Here is a 17,487-nt window from a genome sequence, read left to right as displayed (position 1 = left end):
ATCCATGTCCATATCTGACCGGCATGTTTTTTCCCTGCCAGCTTTGCTTGATGCCTCAGTTGCTTCATCCAATTCTCAGCAGACCTGTCTACTCACCTTGCACCTAGGGGTGCTGGTCACTTCCTGTCCTCTCAGTGACAGCTGCCATTGAACACCTGCCTAGCACTATGTAGATGGCTCTACTTATCCTCCTGATAGCAGGGTTCTAGCAAGCACCTGTGTGGGCCAGGCCCCTGTGCTCGGTGATGTAAGTGCAGAGGCTCTTCTACCTGCATCAAAATTTTGGGCTTGTTGAGTCACTCAGTGACACCCTGTTAGGAGTTCCCTGTCCTTAGCTCCTCTGCATGTACTGCTGCCACTTGCATGATGAGTCCCTTCATGTTTGAGTGCCTGCTACATGCCTGGCCCTGTTTCAGTGGTGCTCTCATCCTGGTAAGCCTCCCTAGTGAACTGGGGGCCCTGTCACTCAGCCCCTTCTCCTCCAGCATCTGCACGTACTATTTCAGTTCCCCCCAACATTGAGGTCACACAGCAGCCCATGGGGGCAGGGACCCAGGTGAATGTCACCTGCCACGTGGACAAGTTCTACCCCAAGAGCATGCGGCTGACCTGGCTGGAGAATGGAAACGCGTCCCGGCCAGAGACATCCTGGACAGAGGTGGAGAACAAGGACGGGACCTACAACCGCACGAGCTGGCTCCTGGTGAACAACTCCGTCCACAGGGAGGACATGGTGATTTCCTGCCAGGTGGCGCATGACGGGCAGCCGGCAGTCACCAGAAAGCACAAACTGCAGGTCTCGGCCCAGCCCAAGGAGCCCGACTCAAACACCAACATCAGTGATGGTGAGGCCACCCCTCAGGCTGGCCTGGCTGTTATGAAATTTTATTTTAACTTTATCCTTTTTTCAAAATATGTGAGAAGTAATAGTCCTCCTTCTTGTAGAGTTATCTAGAAGATTGTAAACATCAAGCAGAGTTTTAAAGCCAGCTCCCTCCTCCAAAGCCATACTCCAAGAGTCACCATGGCTCAGAGGTTGGGACATGTCATGACGTCCTATTGCTGTTCTGGCATCAGCAGCTGGAGGAACCCATGTGAGTGGCAGGCGTTTCCTGGAGAAGCAGGAAGAGGCCACTCTACTGTCCTGCCACAGGCATCTCTCAGGGCTTTATAGAATACCCCATGAGAACCATGGGCCTCCAACAATCATTTTAGAAGCTAGAATTTTTATGAGTTGAGTTTTCTTAGCAGCTTAGAACTATACATTGCATTCATTTCCTATTGTGCAAATGGTGATAGATGATGCTTTCTCTGCAGCATGAGACACAAATGACAGGGCATGGGGACCCCCTTCACCAGGTTCTGCTTTGGGCTTCAGTCAGGTCAGGATGCAGGGTCCAGCAGCCTCAGATGGGCCAGTGAGGGTCCTCCAATGGCTGCTCCTCTCTTCTGATCTCCAGGTGAGGTGTCATCTCCTGCTTCACTCTTCATAGCTCTCCTGCTAGGTCCCAAGGTGCTGCTGGTTCTTGGAGTCTCTGCCATCCTTGTCTTCAAGAAGCAGAAGACCTCAGGGTAAATTGTGGGAGAGGGAGGGCAGGGTCAGCAGGCTGGCCCAGGGGACATGTCCACAATGTCAGGGCCAGCCAGGTCTACACAAGAATGCAGGTGTCGTATGCCACCTTGGGGATCTGCTGCAAGGTGCCCAGTTTGCAAGAAGTGTATGAACTGCCAGAGGTAGGCTAAGTCAAGGGGTTTCACATGAGGCATGGGACTACAGAGTCCCAGGTGGGGAGGATAAGTTCTTTGCAGGCTGCTTTTCCATTAGCTGGATTCTGGAGTAAGAGTTGTGTCTCATTTAAAGGAATGTCAGAAGCTCCAGGCTAGCTGACTCAAACAGAAAGAAAAGGGACAGGAAAGGAGGAGCTAAGGATGAAGGCTGAGGGCCAAATGCCTATCTCAGGGGCTGCCCATACATTCCCACAGGCATCCAGGGCCAGCAACTGCAAGGACAGCGCAGAGCCAGCAGACAGCCCAGAGCCAGCGGACAGCCCGTGAAGATGAGCAGTGATCCCTGTGGAGCATTTTATCGCAGCTGTTCCAGTCCTCTCCTGCCACAAGGAAACCTGTTCTGAGGGGCTCAGCCCAAGAGAAGAAATCCTTGAGAAGCTTCTGTAAACTCTGCTCACCTCCCTTTCTGTGACATCCACCTGTCCATGGCTCCTACTCCTCCTTCCCAGTTTCCTGGACAGCTGGGTCTGCATTTGTGGTGCTGGCAAGGGCCAAGGTAACTGGCTCTGGACCCTGACTCTTGGCACCTCTCCAGGAACTGAGCAACAAGGCAGCTCTAAAGCGTCAGAACACCTCTTGTCACCTTGGGCTTGGCCTTAAGCCACACAGGTTCTGGTTAACCCTTTCTAGAGCTAGTCCATCTGGGACCATGCTTGGTGCAGCAAGTAAGATGCTGCTGGGGACGCCTGTACGTCTGGTCAGAGTACTTGGTTCAAGTTGCAGCTCTGATTAAAGCTTTCTGTGACTGTGTCCCCTAGAGGCAGCGGGTGATGGCTCCCTGCCAGACCACACGGGAGACCAGACAGAGTTCTGACTCCTATCTTAGTCCTGGCTCAGTTCTGGATGCTGTGGGCATTTGGGTTTGACCCAGCTAATAGAAATGTGCTCTCTCTCTCTCAGTATCTCTATCTCTCCTTCTCCCTCTGTTTCTCTCTGTCTCCCTCTCCCATTATCCCTCTCTCTCTCTCTGTCCCTCTCTCTGTAACTCTACCTTTCAAGTAAATAATTTCTTAAAAATAAAAAAATCATCGCTTTTCTGCCTTTTGGCTAAGATCAAGTGTAAACATAAATTAAAAATTTAAAGAAAAGCATGCAAAACCCAGTGGTGAGGTAGTGATATCTAACAACTGACAGAACAGATTAATAAAGATTAATTCTGGGGATGAAAATACTTCCCACATGGATAGCTTCAGGCTACCAACAGTTTACCATCAGGTGGCAAAACTCCTGATACCTCACCAGCGAATGTAAGCCCATTCCAGTGGTGGAGGGGCTAAGGATTCCCTTTTTTTTTTATTATTTTTTTAAAGACTTTCTTTTGTTAGGAATGAATTCCTCCTCTGTTGAATTGCTTGGCCTGTTGGAGAAAGCTGTCCGTTTGGGACTTTGTTTCTGAATTCTTTGTTGTTTTCCATTGGTCCGTGTGTCTGTCACTTGCCACTGCCATGCACTTCTGACTACTGCATCTGAACTACGCTTAAAATGGAGTGCAGTAGCCCTCCTGTTTTCTTCTGTTTTCAAAACTGTTTTACACTCATCTCTCTTTCCTTCTCCTAGTCTGCCTGTATACATGCTTGAAAGATTTCATCTGTACCTACAAACCTATGGCTGAGATGTTGATAGGCATTGTGTTAAACCCATATATCACTTTTATATTGCCACTGTGTAGATTGTTCCAATTCACCCACACAACGGGTCTCCCTGGATGGTTCTTTGTAGGTGTCAACTAACTTGATTAAACTAAGGGTTACTCAGAGGACAGGTAAAGCATATTCCTAGTTATGTCTGGGAGGGGCTTTCCTGAAGAAATTGGTATTTGAATCAACGTATCATTGGACTGAATGAGAAAGCTCTACTATCATTCAGTGTGGGTGGGCACTGTAGAGTCCCCTGAGGGTACCCACAGAACAAAAAGGCTGAGGACAGATAAAGCCACTGTCTGTGATGCTACCCTCCCCTGTGGGTGCTGATTCGAGACCACGCTGCTCTGCTTCAGAGCCAACTCCCTGCTGATGGCTTGGGAAAAGCAGCAGAGGATGGCCCAGGTGTCTGGGTGCCTGACATCCACGTGGGAGACCCAGAGGAAGCTCCTGGCTGCAGCCTGGCCCAGCCCTTGCCATTGCCATTACAGTCACCTGTGGAATAAACCAACGGATGGAAGTACTTTACATCTGCCTTTCTCTCTTTCTCTCTGTGTAACTCTCTCAATGAAAATAAATACATTTTTTTTCTTGAAAAATGAATTAAGGCTGAGGACAGGTATGTTCAGTCTGTTGTCTGGAGCTGGGCTGCCTGTCTTCTGTTCTTAGCCATCAGTATCTGGAGTTCTGAGGCCTTCAGGCATGGAGTGAGGGATCGACAATGAACTCTGATTTTTCCAGTCGGCAACAAGCAGATTGTGGAACTTCTCGGCTTCTATAATTCTTTGAAGCAATCTCATATCAAGTACCCTCTGATCTGTGATGCTTTAGTTCATAGTTCTTAGTTCTTTCTTTCTATCCCATTAGTTCTGGTTTTCTGGAATACTCTGGATAATAAGCTACCTAGTATTTGAATATTCTACGATTTTTTTTTCTGCAATGTCTGAAACACCAGTAATCGCCCAAATCTGTTTTCATCCTAATCCATCCCCAATGGTTGTGAGCAGCCATGTTGTTGCGCTTGTCCCTGAGACAAGATCCATCAGCATTGAACTCCAGCTCAGAGCTACAGGTGTCACAAGGCCCAAAACTCAAATCTGAACCAGCAAAACTTCTGGTCTAGAGGCCGGCCTCAGAATCGGACTCTCTCACCCTGGATCTCAGCCTCCCAGTCAGAGTCAACAGTGGAGGGGCCCTGACCATCCACTGGAGGACAGCTGTCACCTAACCACAGCAGGCAACAGGTCAAGGAGATGATGGGCGTTTCAACTCAATAGGCAAGACCAATGTGGAAAAGGAATCACTGGGTTACGTAAACAAACAAACAAACAAAAAACCAGTTATTTATTTTATACAGTCCATTGGCTCTGGGATTTCCCCACCCTCCCCTTCCCCCCAATTTCCCCTGCCCTCCCCTTCCCCCCGATTTCCCCTATGCTATTACAGTAGTACAGTCCTTCATAAATAGTCATCAGTCTGTCACTCTGCTATTTAAGTGTATCCTGACATTTTAGGTATGGACAGTGCCAGAGAGTCCAGCATCCTATTGTCAAGATATATTTAACAGTCTCATTGGAAGTCCATGTTTGATTTGGAAGTAGATGCATAAAATGAGTAGTGGCTCTAACATCTATTTCAAATATCTGCTTCCCCTAGGTTGGCTTCCTTAGGCTTCCAGTCCTTCCGGGTCAAATTTTGTTTTCTGGGAGTCTGTTGTAACTTTGTAACCTTGTTTGCACCAATCTGCTATAATCTCATTGTGCCTCACTTGACAACCACGCCCACCAAACCCTCGCCCTCTCTTTCCCTAATCTCCACAGTACCTAACAATCCCCTGTGGCCCTGACAATCCTATCCACCAATCCCTCCCAGCCCCATGACGCCTGCCCCCGACCACAAAAAATGGTACACTCCTGGAGAGTGTGTTCCTTCCTGTGCTGCCCCTTCCCCCTCAGGCTCTTCCATTCTTCTTCACCTTGCTCCAGGCTTCCCTTTTAGCCGCCTCCTGTCACCATGGCACCTCTCTCCCTCTGCCTCTTCTCCCATCCCTATCCTGCTGGAATAAAAGACGTCCTAGATGCCTTTCTGCATCTATTGTTTTGGCTTATTGTGGCAAATTTATCCTGAAGAGAACTTAGCTTCATGAAAGGACTAACACATACTGCACTGTGTCTTCACATCTGGATAATATAGTCTTTATTACAGGTACTATACACATCCTTAAATTTTAAAAAAGGCAAAATAAAAATAAATAATTTTTTAAAAATCACACCAATAGGAGAGCTGGCCATGGGTGCGATTTGGGTCAGCTCCTCTTTCTCCACCACAGAGGAATCCTCAGACAGTCCAAGATCATCATCCTGAGACCGAACTACAGATCGCCCCGTCCCTGGAATACATAGAGGAGAAGATGTGCGGGTGTGTATTGCCCATCGCTCCTACAAGGCACTCAGGATAGAGTCCAACTGCCCAGAAATCCTACAGGACAAAACAGAATGGATGCTTCTCCTGACAAACTCTGAAAGTGGAAGAAACAGAGATTTTTTCATTCAGTAAAAATGAGCCTTTGCTTAGAACATTAAGGTTTCAGTTTTTAAATAATGTTTTTTTGATTCTTTGTAAACATATTTATTTGTTTGAAAGGTAGAATGATAAGGGGAGAGACCAAGAAAGGAGGAACTGTTTTGGCCTCTGAATTGTGTAAAAGATTTATATGCAGAAGAATAGGGAGAGAGAAATTTTCTATCTGCCGGTTCACTCCCCAAATGGCTGCTCTGGCAAAAGTTGGGCCAAGCTAGAGCCAGGAGCCTAAAGAGCCATCGATCTAACACATAGGTGGTAGGGCCCCAAGCACTTGGCCCATCTTCTGCTGCCTTCCTGGGCACATTAACAGGGAGCTGGATGTGGTATCAAGCAGCTGGGACTGCAATTGGTGCATCAATTTATGGGATGTGGTAGCTTAACCCACTGGGTAGCAACATTGGTCCCGCTTGATCCCTTTCTTAAAAGAGAAAATAAGTCAGGGAGGAAGGAGAGAAGGAGAAGAAAAAAGGATAAGTCAAAAAGTAAAGAAAATCTTTTTGGGCACAGCAGCCTGCAGGACTGGGCTTGGCTGAGTGTTGGGCTCTTCAACCATAGACCAAGGAGCTCCTCCTTACAGAAAGCGTTTAAGCATCACGTACACTGCTTTAATCGGCCACTGCTTTGGGAATACTCTCTGAACATTCTCTCCGCCCCCGCCCCCGGCTTTTTGCTTTTGTGGTTTTCTACTGTTTTGTCCTCAACCTTGGAGATGCTGTCCCTTCCATGCCCCATGACATGCATTCCTCACTTCTGCTCTGGGCTTTTGATTCCCACCATGTCTCTTTTTCTTGCCTTAGAATTTCAGCCTTGCGGCTTTCATTTCCTCACTGTTCCAGCCTGTTTTCTACTTTTCCTTCCAAAGCACTTTGCATATTGTGGTTTCATTTATTTTCTCAATTCTGGTCTGGCAATTGCAACATTTCTGCCATACACTACTTTGGTTCTGGTTCCTGTTCCATGTTCCCATGGTGTATTTTGCTTTTCAATAGCCTTGTCGCGTATCCTAATAGCTGGAGTTGACATACGTGCTAAAGCTAACTGCCATCAACAGGCCTTCTGTGGTGTGGTGGGGAGGAGGGAGCATCCAAAGTCCATGACTAGGGCTTTTGGTTAGCAGTGTGCTGTGAATGTCACAAGGGCATCACCATGTCCCCCACTCTACCCTGCCACATTAGAAGGACCAGGATGGCTGGGGGAGCTGGAGCTGTGTAATTTTTAGCCACCATGTACAAGAATAGGAAGGTACAGTGACTCCTAGGCATTACCTGCTTGGATCAAGGTCTTCGTCCTGGCTCTCTCCTCACTCTCATGGCACACGGTGGTGACTGGAATGGGTTCTACAACAAGGATCTGGTCCAGAGCAGACCTGGTTCTTCTCCCGTACTGAGCAGGTCCAGGGGTCCCTCCTCCTGCTGCTAGCTTATAGGGAGTCCCTGTTGAAGCTGGCACAGAGCCAAGCCACAAGCCAACCACATTCCAGGGCTTTGGAAGTTGGAGTACAGCCTACAACCACAAATCTTTTCTGTGTGGGACTCCCAAGTAGGAAGTTAGCAAGAAGACTTCAAGATGCCTCAAAGGACAAAATGGAAGGGGTTCACACCCTAGGCAAGAAGGAAGCACTGCTTCTGCTGTCCTAATGTCTCTGAAAATCAAGAATGAGAAACTACAAGCCATGCAGCCGGAAACTGTTTGCTATTGCAGCTAGTTCCTCTCGTGGTGGTGTGGCAGGCACAGCACTCTTCCCTCCCCAGAGTAGCCCAGGATCCCTGCCAGCACAGACCTTTGGACCAGGCAGGCTCCTCAAGTCTGCGTCATGCCTGCCCCTGCCTCCCAGCCCCACCATCCTCATCCTTTCCTGCTGCTGACTCTACTGCTGGAACTGACAGGTGAGTTCTGCTGGGGAGCACATGATTCATCCTCCTGCCCAGCAACTTCCAGGGACTCCCGGACAGAGAATGCTGTGAAAGGCCAAGGGCTGGGCATTGCTGAGGACAGAGAAAGGGGAACTGGAGCATTTTCTCTGCAGCAATGGCCAGAGCATCAAAGCAGAAATGCTGAAGCCATGGCAGTAGTAATTATTACTTACACTCCCATCATATTTTTTCTTGGCAGGATTATTTCAGAAGGGTTATCGTTTCAATTCTCACAAGGCATGAGGGTTCAAGTGGCCATACCATCTGCCTATGACCACAGAGTGAGCTCAGAGCCAGCTGCCAGCACTGCTTGGCTCCCGGCCAGGGATTTGGTTTCTGCAGCCTGGGGAGCCCCTGTTCACAGCTCCCACATACCCCTCCTCTCCTGTGCCGTGGTGCTGACCCCAGAGTGCTGGCTATTCTCCACCTGGGGCTTGCTGTGATGCCACCCCCTCCCCCAGGGCTGAGAGAGCAGGAGTCTAGCTTCGCAGAGTGTCCCTGTGATACACGCTGCATGAAGGCTGGTGGCAGGGGCTCTGTGGTGGGGCTCTTCTGGCAGGACAGGCTTAGTCTTCAGCACTCCATGTGCTCACAGCCTCCCAGTATCCTATCCCTTCCCTAATTACCTCATCCACTCCCACTGCTTTCTCCTATATTATTACAATAGTATAGCTCTTCAGAAACAGTCATAAGTCCAACATTCTGCTATTTAAGTGTACCCTGACACTGTGGGCAAGAAACCTGGCAGAGAGTCTAGCATCCTATTGTCAAGATATTTTTACCAGTTTTTTTTTTTTTTAGGACATCTTATGTAAGAAAGGATATTGCATTTCTCCCAGCATCCATAGTCAGTAGGCAGAGATATTGAACCAGAGTGTCTTGCAGCCCAGGGTGACCCATGTCCCTTCCACTCAGAATTTCTTGTCCAAACATAGCCACGTGGTCCTAAGCAACTACTCACAATTCTTTTGGAAACTCCAGCTCTGGTTCCCCTGTTTCCTTGCTTGCTTGGCCCAGTTGTTTTTTCTCTCTCTTTACTTGTGGCACTTTTCATCCTCATAGTTCATATTTTCCATTGAATTATCTACTTTAATTGCAAAGTTTTACATAGGCTACCATTTTTAGGTACATTTATATTGTATTAAAACATGCCTGATATAAAACCTACTATTTTAATTGCTCTACGCACACAATTCAGTGGCACTCCTTTCTTTTTGGAGAACCATCATCAACATCCCTTTCTAAAAGCTTCTTCACATCCCAAACAGAAACATTACACCCAAACTCCTTTTTCTCCGGCCTGGTGGGCCTATTTTGTGTTTGTCTCTGTAAATCGACCTGTGCCAGGTACTTCATGTGAGCAGAATCATGTCTTTGTCCTTTTGTATCTGGCTTATTTCCCTTCACAAAATATCTTCAAAGTTCCAGCATGTCATAGGACAGATCAAAATGTCATCGTTTGTTTGGGTAATAGAACATACACTGTAATTATGCACCACACTTGTTCATTCATCTGTGGAAGGAGATTGGGGTTGTTTCTGTTCTGTTTTGGCTACTGTGGATAACAATGCTGTGAACTTTGGTGGAAACGTCTCTGAGCCTCTGCTTTTTAGTTGTTGAGGGTTTATACCTAAGAGTGGAATTGCTGCATCATTGGGTTATTCTATGTTTGAATTTTAGAGAGGTGATGGTATTGAGACATAGCAGGTGATGCCACAGCCTGTGACATTGGCATCCCATATGAGCGCTGTTCAAGTCATAACTGTTCTTTCAATCCAGGTTCCCGCTAATGAATGTGAGAAAAATAGCAGAAGAAGGGCCAAGTGCTTGGAACATGCCACCCATGTGGGAGAACTGGATGGAACTTGTGGCTCCTGGGTTTGGCCAGGGCCACTTGGGGAGTAAACCAGCAAATAGAAGATTCCTTCTCTCTCTCTCTCTCTCTCTCTTATCTGTCTCTCTCCTCCCTCTTCTCCTCTCCTTTTCCCTACATCTCTGTCTTTCAAAGAAATAAGTTTTGCTAAAATTTAAATCTTTAGGGAACTGTCATGGTCTTCCATCGCAGCTGCCTGTTTTGTGTTCTTACCAGCAATGAAGAGAGGGTCCAATATGTCCACATCCTTGCTTCCACTTGCTAGTTTATATTTCTGTTTTGTTTCCCTCAGTTTTTTGCTTTGCTGTTAGCTATACTAAAGAGTGTGAGGGGCATCTCATTGTGGTCATGGATTTCATTATCCTTAATTACCAGTGTATCTAAGCATTGTGTCTCTTCCTTGAATGTTTGTATATTTTTTTTGAGAAATGGATATTCCCCTCCATTGTCCATGTTTTAATATTGTGGATGAGTCACAAGAATTTTTTAATTTTTTTAAATATATAATTTATTTTATTTAGATGATGTTTACAAAGTTCACCAGGATGAGAAGGATCTAGGGTTTGAGGAAAATGGTATGATCATTATTTCCAAATTTTCTTTCTTCTTCCTGTTTCTTGGGGGGAGGCGGAGGTAGAGGGAGAAGCCATACCCAGTTCCCACCCACCCCAGTACTTGGGGATGCAGAACAGTCAGTATTAATGCATGAACCCGAAGTGGTGCATGCATGAGGGCTCTGTCCAGATGGTTGTGATATTTCTGAAATGTTGTCAATCTCGCTGATCCACGAATGAGGAATCCTTCCAATGTCAGCTGGCTGATACTGTCGTCAACCTTAGAGTCTCCATTCATCCAGATTTGCTTTGACTTGCTGCCATCGTTTGGCTGGGGCAATTGTCCAGTCTCTTCCTTCTTCCTTCCACTGCTATGGTACCAGATGTCCTCTGCATGTCCCAAGGGCTGCCATATACTGCATGTGTATCTGAACCAGCTGTCTACTGCTCCATCTTTTCCACTGACGAGGATCAGTTCTCATGGGTGGGACCAAAGACCAGGGCCAAATGACCTTGGCCAAGCAACCACAGCCCTACTGGACCCTCTGCTACCGGGGAATCACACAGCTGAAACCCACCAAGCCAGCAAGCTTAGAAATCCAGACCCAGCACTCAGTGCTCAGGTAGGCCTGAGGACCCAGGCCAGCTGACCTGGGTCTCACAGACCTCCCATCCCCAAGGGTCACAGACCTGGAACCCACCAGACTGGCTTGGCTCACCTCATCTTGGCATACATCAGTGGGTATTTCAGCCTGGCTCAGTTCAGCCCGCCCCCAGGTCCAGCTCTTGCTAGTGGGTACCACATCCTAGTCTGGCCAGTCAGTCCCCAGCCTCAGTGAGAAATAGCTAGTGTCAAGCCTGGCCCCTCCTGTACTCCATTCTGGTTCTCAGATCTGCCAGCGGATATAACCTGACCAAGCCTGGCCTTTCCACAGACCTGACCACATGTGTGCCGGTGGGTACTGTAACCTGGCCTGGTTTGGGCTGATCCTTGCCTTGGTTCTAACAGTCAGCTGCATGGACTGCATCCTGATAAAGGAGTACCCCAAGCTCCTGATCAGGTCTCCTCCTCATGGTAGATCTTGCCTTTGCCCACCTCTTGATCAGGTAGGAACAAGTTGGCCCATACCTAGTCTGGTTCTTACAGTTGGGTGTTGCAGCCCAACCATGCTTGGTCTATGCCCACAGCTCTCGTGTGTTGCAGCAGGGGTCAAGATGTAGCCCAGCCCATTCTACACCCACCCTGTCTCTCAGGAGTATCAGTGGGTGCTGGAGTCTAGCCCAGTCAAACACTCCCCAGATCCAGTCCATGTTCATGTCCAAGGAGACTGTAGTCATGTCCACCCCAGCCCGCTAACCCCCATCCTGGCTCTTGTACTCACCAGTGGGAACTCTATCCCTGCAGGAGCATCCGCTTAGCTCCCCAACCAGGCCTGTTCCCAGCCACAGATCTTGTTCATGCTAACAGATTGCTGTTTTACATGAGTGAGCTTACATACCACTCCACAGATTATGCCTTCAGACCTAATTCACTCCCATGCTAGGTAGTGTCTTGTTCCAGCCTCACATTGCCTGCTCCCTGTCTGACTGTCAATGGTGGTTCTGTGACCTAGGCCTGTGAGTACATGGGGATGCCTCAGAAGACATTTCTCACCTGGACATTAATCCTCAGATCCCTATTCATTCCCTCTTGTGCCATTCCACACTATCCCCTATAACTCACCCCTCCCCAAGTCCTGGAGAACACAGATTCCCCAGGAACATGCCTACCCCTACCCATGTTGTATATGGTGTAAAGTAAGGTGCCAGATTCATACACTTGCCTGTGGATATCTGACTTAATAATGAAGCTGGGTTGCTCCCCCCTCTGAACAACCTTGGCAACTTTGCTGGAAAACGATTAAGCATAAATGAGATTATGTATTGGCTCTCTTTTCTATTCCTTGTATAGAGTGTCTGTTCCAATACCAGTACCACCCTGCTTTGATTTTTACAGATGTCAAGTTCTAAAATAAAAACATGTAATTCCTCCATGGTCTTCTCTTATTTTTACTTGAAAGGCATAGTTATAGGAAGAAGGAGAGGAGGAGAGAGAGAGATGGAAAATGTGATCATCCATCTGTTGGTTCACTCCCCAAATGTCTGCAATGGCTGGAGCTGAGCCAATCCAAAGGCATGTGCCAGGAGCTTCCTCCAGGCTCCCACACGGGTCAGGCACCCATGGCCTGGTGTTTTCCCAAGTTATGAGCAGTGAGCTGGATCAGAATTAGAATACAAATATGGTATGCTGGCACTACAGACATAGGATTAACCTGAAATGTCACCTTGCTAGCCCAATCCAACCATAAACTTCCAATCTGTTTGCTATAAAGGTAATATGCTGCTACTGAAACCCCCAAAAGAACTTTAAAATATCAAAACAAAACCCTAAAAGAATTTAAAAAATGTTTAAAATACTGTGTCATTAGTAAAGAGTTTCAAATGAATGTCTTGGAAGAGAGTGATGACCATGTAATGCCTCATCTATATTAAGGGAGAAGGGGGTTGTTGCTAAGATCCTATCTGCAAATATTATGTCTGATGGAAAGGAGGGACAGCACCATATCAAAAGCCGAAGCCAGTGGCAGCTAAGAGTTTCTTGTAAAAGAACAGAACATGTTAGCCGGTCTATGTGCACAAAGTCATTGACTGAGTACAATCAGTGGTTTAATACGAGTGACTTCATATGGAGACCTAGTTAAACTGAACAAAATTGTATTCATCTCACGGGAATCCCTCAATATACAGCTTGAATTTCTTTCCAGGCTTTACATAGCATGAAGAAGCAGGAGCTGCATTTACGGCAAGATCCAATGTGAATACCACTTCTTGTCCCGGTTGCCTCACTTAGGACCCAGCTGTTACTTTCTTGATGACAGCAGAAGATAGTCTGGATGTCTGGGCCCTTTCCACCCACATGGAGACCTCAAGGGGATATTTTCCAGCCATGGCTTGCCCAGATTTGGCCATTGTAGCTACTGGGGCGAACCAGATGATTCCAGATAGCATATGTCTTTCTATTTCTCCTCCTCTCTGCAACTCACACTTTCACATGAATAAATGAATCTTTAAAATAAATAAATGAATTTTAAAATTGAGAAACACTGGTAATAATCATCTATTTACTAAGTTTTATATAATGCATTTGAATCCTTGAAATATCTTTTTTAATCGATTCTGGAACTCACTATTTAAACTGAAAGTTTATAGGGTTCCATTTATCAATTTATAAGAGTCAAGTATTTTATTTTATTTATCATCCGTTGTGTTAGAATTTCTTTGCCCAGTTGGAATATTTTAGGGCAAGTGATCCTAAGACTGACACACACTTACTGATGTAAGCAGGTTCCCATGAGGATGGATAGATAAGGTCTCTGTCTCCTCCCCCAGCAGGGGCAGCAGAGGAGGAGCTGCAGGTGACTCAGCCTGACAAGTCCGTGTCAGTGGCAGCTGGAGACTCGGTGACCCTGCGCTGCAGAGTAAACACCCTGCTGCCCGTGGGACCCATAAGGTGGTTCAAGGGGGCTGGGCCAGACCGGAAGATGATCTATGACTACAGAGGACTCCAGTACCCCCGAGTGACAACCCTTTCAGACCTCACAAAGCGACAGAACATGGATTTTTCCATCCGCATCAGCAACATCACCACGGCAGACACAGGCATCTACTACTGCGTGAAGTTCCAGAGAGAGAGTATAGGAGTTGTGGAGTTTAAGTCTGGACCCGGCACACAGGTGTCTGTGCAAGGTGAGTGCCCTGCAGACTTCCTTCAGCTTCTGTTGGGATAACAGGCCCATGTCCATTGTAACATTCTCCATTCTGAGGACAGCCTCTGAGAACCAAGTGCATTATGGGAGTTCATTGTCCCAACCTGATGTCACCCCTTCTATAGATCAGGAAAGCAGAGGTTGCAGAGGCTGTGCTAGCTTCCCCATCTGTGAAATGTTGATCAGCAAGGGCTCCTTTTGGAGAGTGGGAAGGATTTGAGGTCCTCTTAGGAAGTCATCCAGCTCAGAATGGGAAACCCTGACTCCAGGGCTATTGTCAGGATGTGTGATCCTGGGCAGTTCCTGGCTCCCCTCAGGTCCTCACATCCCCACCTGTGAGATGGGCATCAGCATGACCTCCCCATAGAGCCCCAGTCATGCCTTGGTCAGAGCTGGCCTTGAGGGTCATATGTAGGCAGTGGTTAGAGAACTTAACTGTAGCCCCTCTGCCTGGCACTTTTATGGCCTAGGCGGGACACAAAGGGTTCCCCAGATGGACCTCAAGGCTCCATTCCCCCTGCTCCTACATACAGAGCTGAGCTGAGAGCAGCAGCAGGGGCTTCAGCCAGACCAGCCAGACCAGCCTTGGGCCAGTGACTTCCTCTCTAGGCCTGAGGAGGATGCGGGTTGGGCAGACCAGGTTGACTCAATCTCTGCTACTCTTCAGAATCTCAGACTCAAGCAAGCTGAGGGTCTGGGCACTTGAAATTTTATTATACTAGAAAGTGCTAGAACAGAGCCAGGGCCCCATAGCCTGAGGTCATAGAGGAAAAGTGGTGGGGTTCCTCAGCCACAATGATATTCCACTGGTTCTGGGTCTGAGAACAGCTTTGAGGGTGTGGATGCTTCAGAATAGCAGGAGCCTGGACAGCTCTGGTGAAGCACCAGGCCTGGTTGAGGGTCCTCCCACACAGCCCAGATTTGCTTGTCATATTTGGCCTCAGTGTCTGAAACCTACTTCTTTCTGAAAAGCAGGAGTCCTGTAGCCCATGAACAGCCTGCAGCCGCTGATCCACCCCGTGCACAGCTTGCAGCCACTGACCTGCCCCTTGCACAGCTTGCAGCCACTGACCTGCCCCCTGCACAGCCCGCAAGGCCCTGCGGGATCCTCCCCATTTCCCAGCACTATCACACCTGAGGCATCTGTGAACTTGCTGGGCCTTTGCCAGCTGGCCTGCCAGTTTGTATGCCTCATGAACTTCAAGAGGGTGAGACCTCCCTGGGCAGTTCCTTCTCCTGTTTGCATTCAGATTCTGTGGTTGCTGCATAGGCCAGAAATGAGACCCTCCTCAGAGCTTCTGTCTGTGGCCTTGTTTGCCCTCTCCAATATGAATACTCATGCAGCTTCAGGACAGGAAAGAACAGAGCTGCTGCACAACCACAGGTGTTCATTATTTTGGTGAAGAATTATATTAAATGGAAAAGCAGACTTGCAGAGAGCAAAGGAGAGACAGAGAAAGATCTTCAATTCCCCAAATGGCCTCAATGGCTGGAGCTGACCCTATTCAAACCCAGAAAAAGGAGCTTCTTCAGGTTCTCCCACTTGTGCGCAGGGGACAAGTGGGACTCCTGGTCAGTCACACATACTCTGTCACTTGTCCCATGAAGAAGCCCTCACTGGGAGTCCCATAAACACACTCAGAGCTGGGGGAGGATTAATGTGCTGAAGCAGCACTGTGGCCTGCATCAAGGTCTTCAAGAACAACATAGATGGTACTGATGATTGTGGTTCATCCTGGAGGGATGTTGGCTGCTGATGGCTAGATGACTTGTTCAAACGACACTCACATTGCTGAGTCCTAATATGATGGGTGTCAGGGAGCAAGTTAAATGTTCACATATGCATATACTTGTGTGAGTACAAGCACTGTGGGGAACCCTTTAGTACACATGAGCAGGGAGGGCTGCCCGGGCTCTTGGAGTTCACCTCACCCCACACATACATCATGTGTGCTTGTAGAGACACAAAGTGCTTCTGCCTGCTCAGGGCTTTGGTTCCTGGAACTTGGAGCTGCTGAGAAATAGACCAGCTCTGCTTTGTGGGCTCTCTGATCTTTGTTTGCTGCCCACAACAAAAGATCCCTGGTTCCCCTCGCTTCCCAGGGGCACAGGTCTGGCACCTGCTTGAATGCTTATGGAAAGGCAGAGTTGTTAATCCCTGCAGGGAGAGCTCTGGATAGAACCAGACCCAGGTGACAGGAAATCTGTGGCGTGCAGCATCTTGGGTGCTGCAACGAAGGCCATAGTGCTCCTGGCTTCACTCAGACCTTCTGCAGCTCTTGGGGAGAAACACCTACTGTTCTGTTTCACAGACATAGAGCCATCATGTGTCCAGTCCACCTTCTGGGGGGCAGGTGTCCTGGCTCCAGCCATGAGGGCAGCAGTGCTGAGCCACTGTCCCTGCAGGTGCTTATGGAAGCACTTTCCCTAAAGTAAGGTTTTCAGGTGAGGCAGCTGGGATGTGTGATCACAGAGAGAGAACAGCCAGGACTGTGTTCCTGAGCAGGGCTGGGGAGTCAGGCCTAATAGGGAAGGACTGGATTCAGAGTCAGAATCCATCTGTGCATCCTGCCCCTTGCTCACGGTCAGACCTTAAGCATCCTGCCCCTCTGTGAATGAGAATAAGGACCTGCTGCCCAGCATGATACATGGACGTGGCATTTGTGTCCCTGGCCCGTGGTAACCATGGCCATCACTATCTTGTTTCCTGTGTGTGAATGCTCCTTTTGTAGCCAAACCCTCCAACCCTGAAGTGACAGGGCCCATGGCCAGGGCAGCCCCTGAGCAGACCGTGAGCTTCACCTGCAAGTCCCATGGCTTCTCCCCCCGCAACATCAGCCTGAGATGGTTCAAGAACGGGAACGAGCTCTCGGCCTTGCAGATGAGCGTGGAGCCTGCGGGAGAGAGCGTCTCCTACAACATCTCCAGCACCATGCAGGTGATCCTGACCAATGAGGACGTGCACTCTCAGGTCATCTGTGAGGTGGCCCACGTCACGCTGCAGGGGAGGCCTCTTCTGCGAGGGACTGCCAACTTGTCTGACACCATCCGAGGTAGATTCCCACAGGCCCTGTCCATGCCCTCATCTAGCCAGAATGCCTGTTTCTTGTCAGATATACTGGGCAGGAGTTCCTGCATCCAATTCTCAGCAGACCTGTCTACTCACCTTGCACCTAGGATGCTGGTCGCTTCCTGTCCTCTCAGTGACAGCTGCCATTGAACACCTGCCAAGCACTATGCAGCTGACTCACTCATCCTACTGATAGCAGAGTGTTCTAGCAGAGCACCTGTGTGGGCCAAGCCCCTGTGCTTGTGACGTCACTGCAGGGC

General features: G+C 48.4%; 1 protein-coding gene and 1 long non-coding RNA gene across 5 annotated transcripts in view; one reads left to right on the top strand and one right to left on the bottom strand.

The window, feature by feature from the left end:
* Positions 1-17,487, top strand: part of LOC121157439 (signal-regulatory protein beta-1-like) — a 28,424-nt gene that overhangs the window by 5,989 nt on the left and 4,948 nt on the right. For 2 of the 4 annotated variants that reach the window (XM_040981707.1, XM_040981706.1), the window contains exons 4-6: positions 507-845; positions 13,781-14,137; positions 16,890-17,210. In XM_040981707.1, the coding sequence (XP_040837641.1) occupies positions 507-845; positions 13,781-14,137; positions 16,890-17,210 (1,017 nt within the window). Of the gene's footprint in view, positions 1-506; positions 846-1,460; positions 1,573-1,983; positions 2,488-6,467; positions 7,898-13,780; positions 14,138-16,889; positions 17,211-17,487 lie in introns of those variants that run through there. The other 2 variants (XM_040981708.1, XM_040981709.1) reach the window with 2 other exon arrangements.
* LOC121157445 lies at positions 77-17,415 on the bottom strand. The gene is made up of 3 exons (XR_005884024.1): positions 17,382-17,415; positions 8,186-8,188; positions 77-159 (listed from the first exon to the last, which is right to left on the bottom strand). It is a non-coding gene; the product is annotated as an uncharacterized LOC121157445 (long non-coding RNA).

Source organism: Ochotona curzoniae, unplaced genomic scaffold (assembly GCF_017591425.1).
Source record: "Ochotona curzoniae isolate NIBS_2020 unplaced genomic scaffold, NIBS_Ocur_1.0 contig_3520, whole genome shotgun sequence".
Taxonomy (NCBI): domain Eukaryota; kingdom Metazoa; phylum Chordata; class Mammalia; order Lagomorpha; family Ochotonidae; genus Ochotona; species Ochotona curzoniae.
Note: the sequence above shows the minus strand (reverse complement) of the source record. Positions and strands in the feature narration are given on the sequence as shown.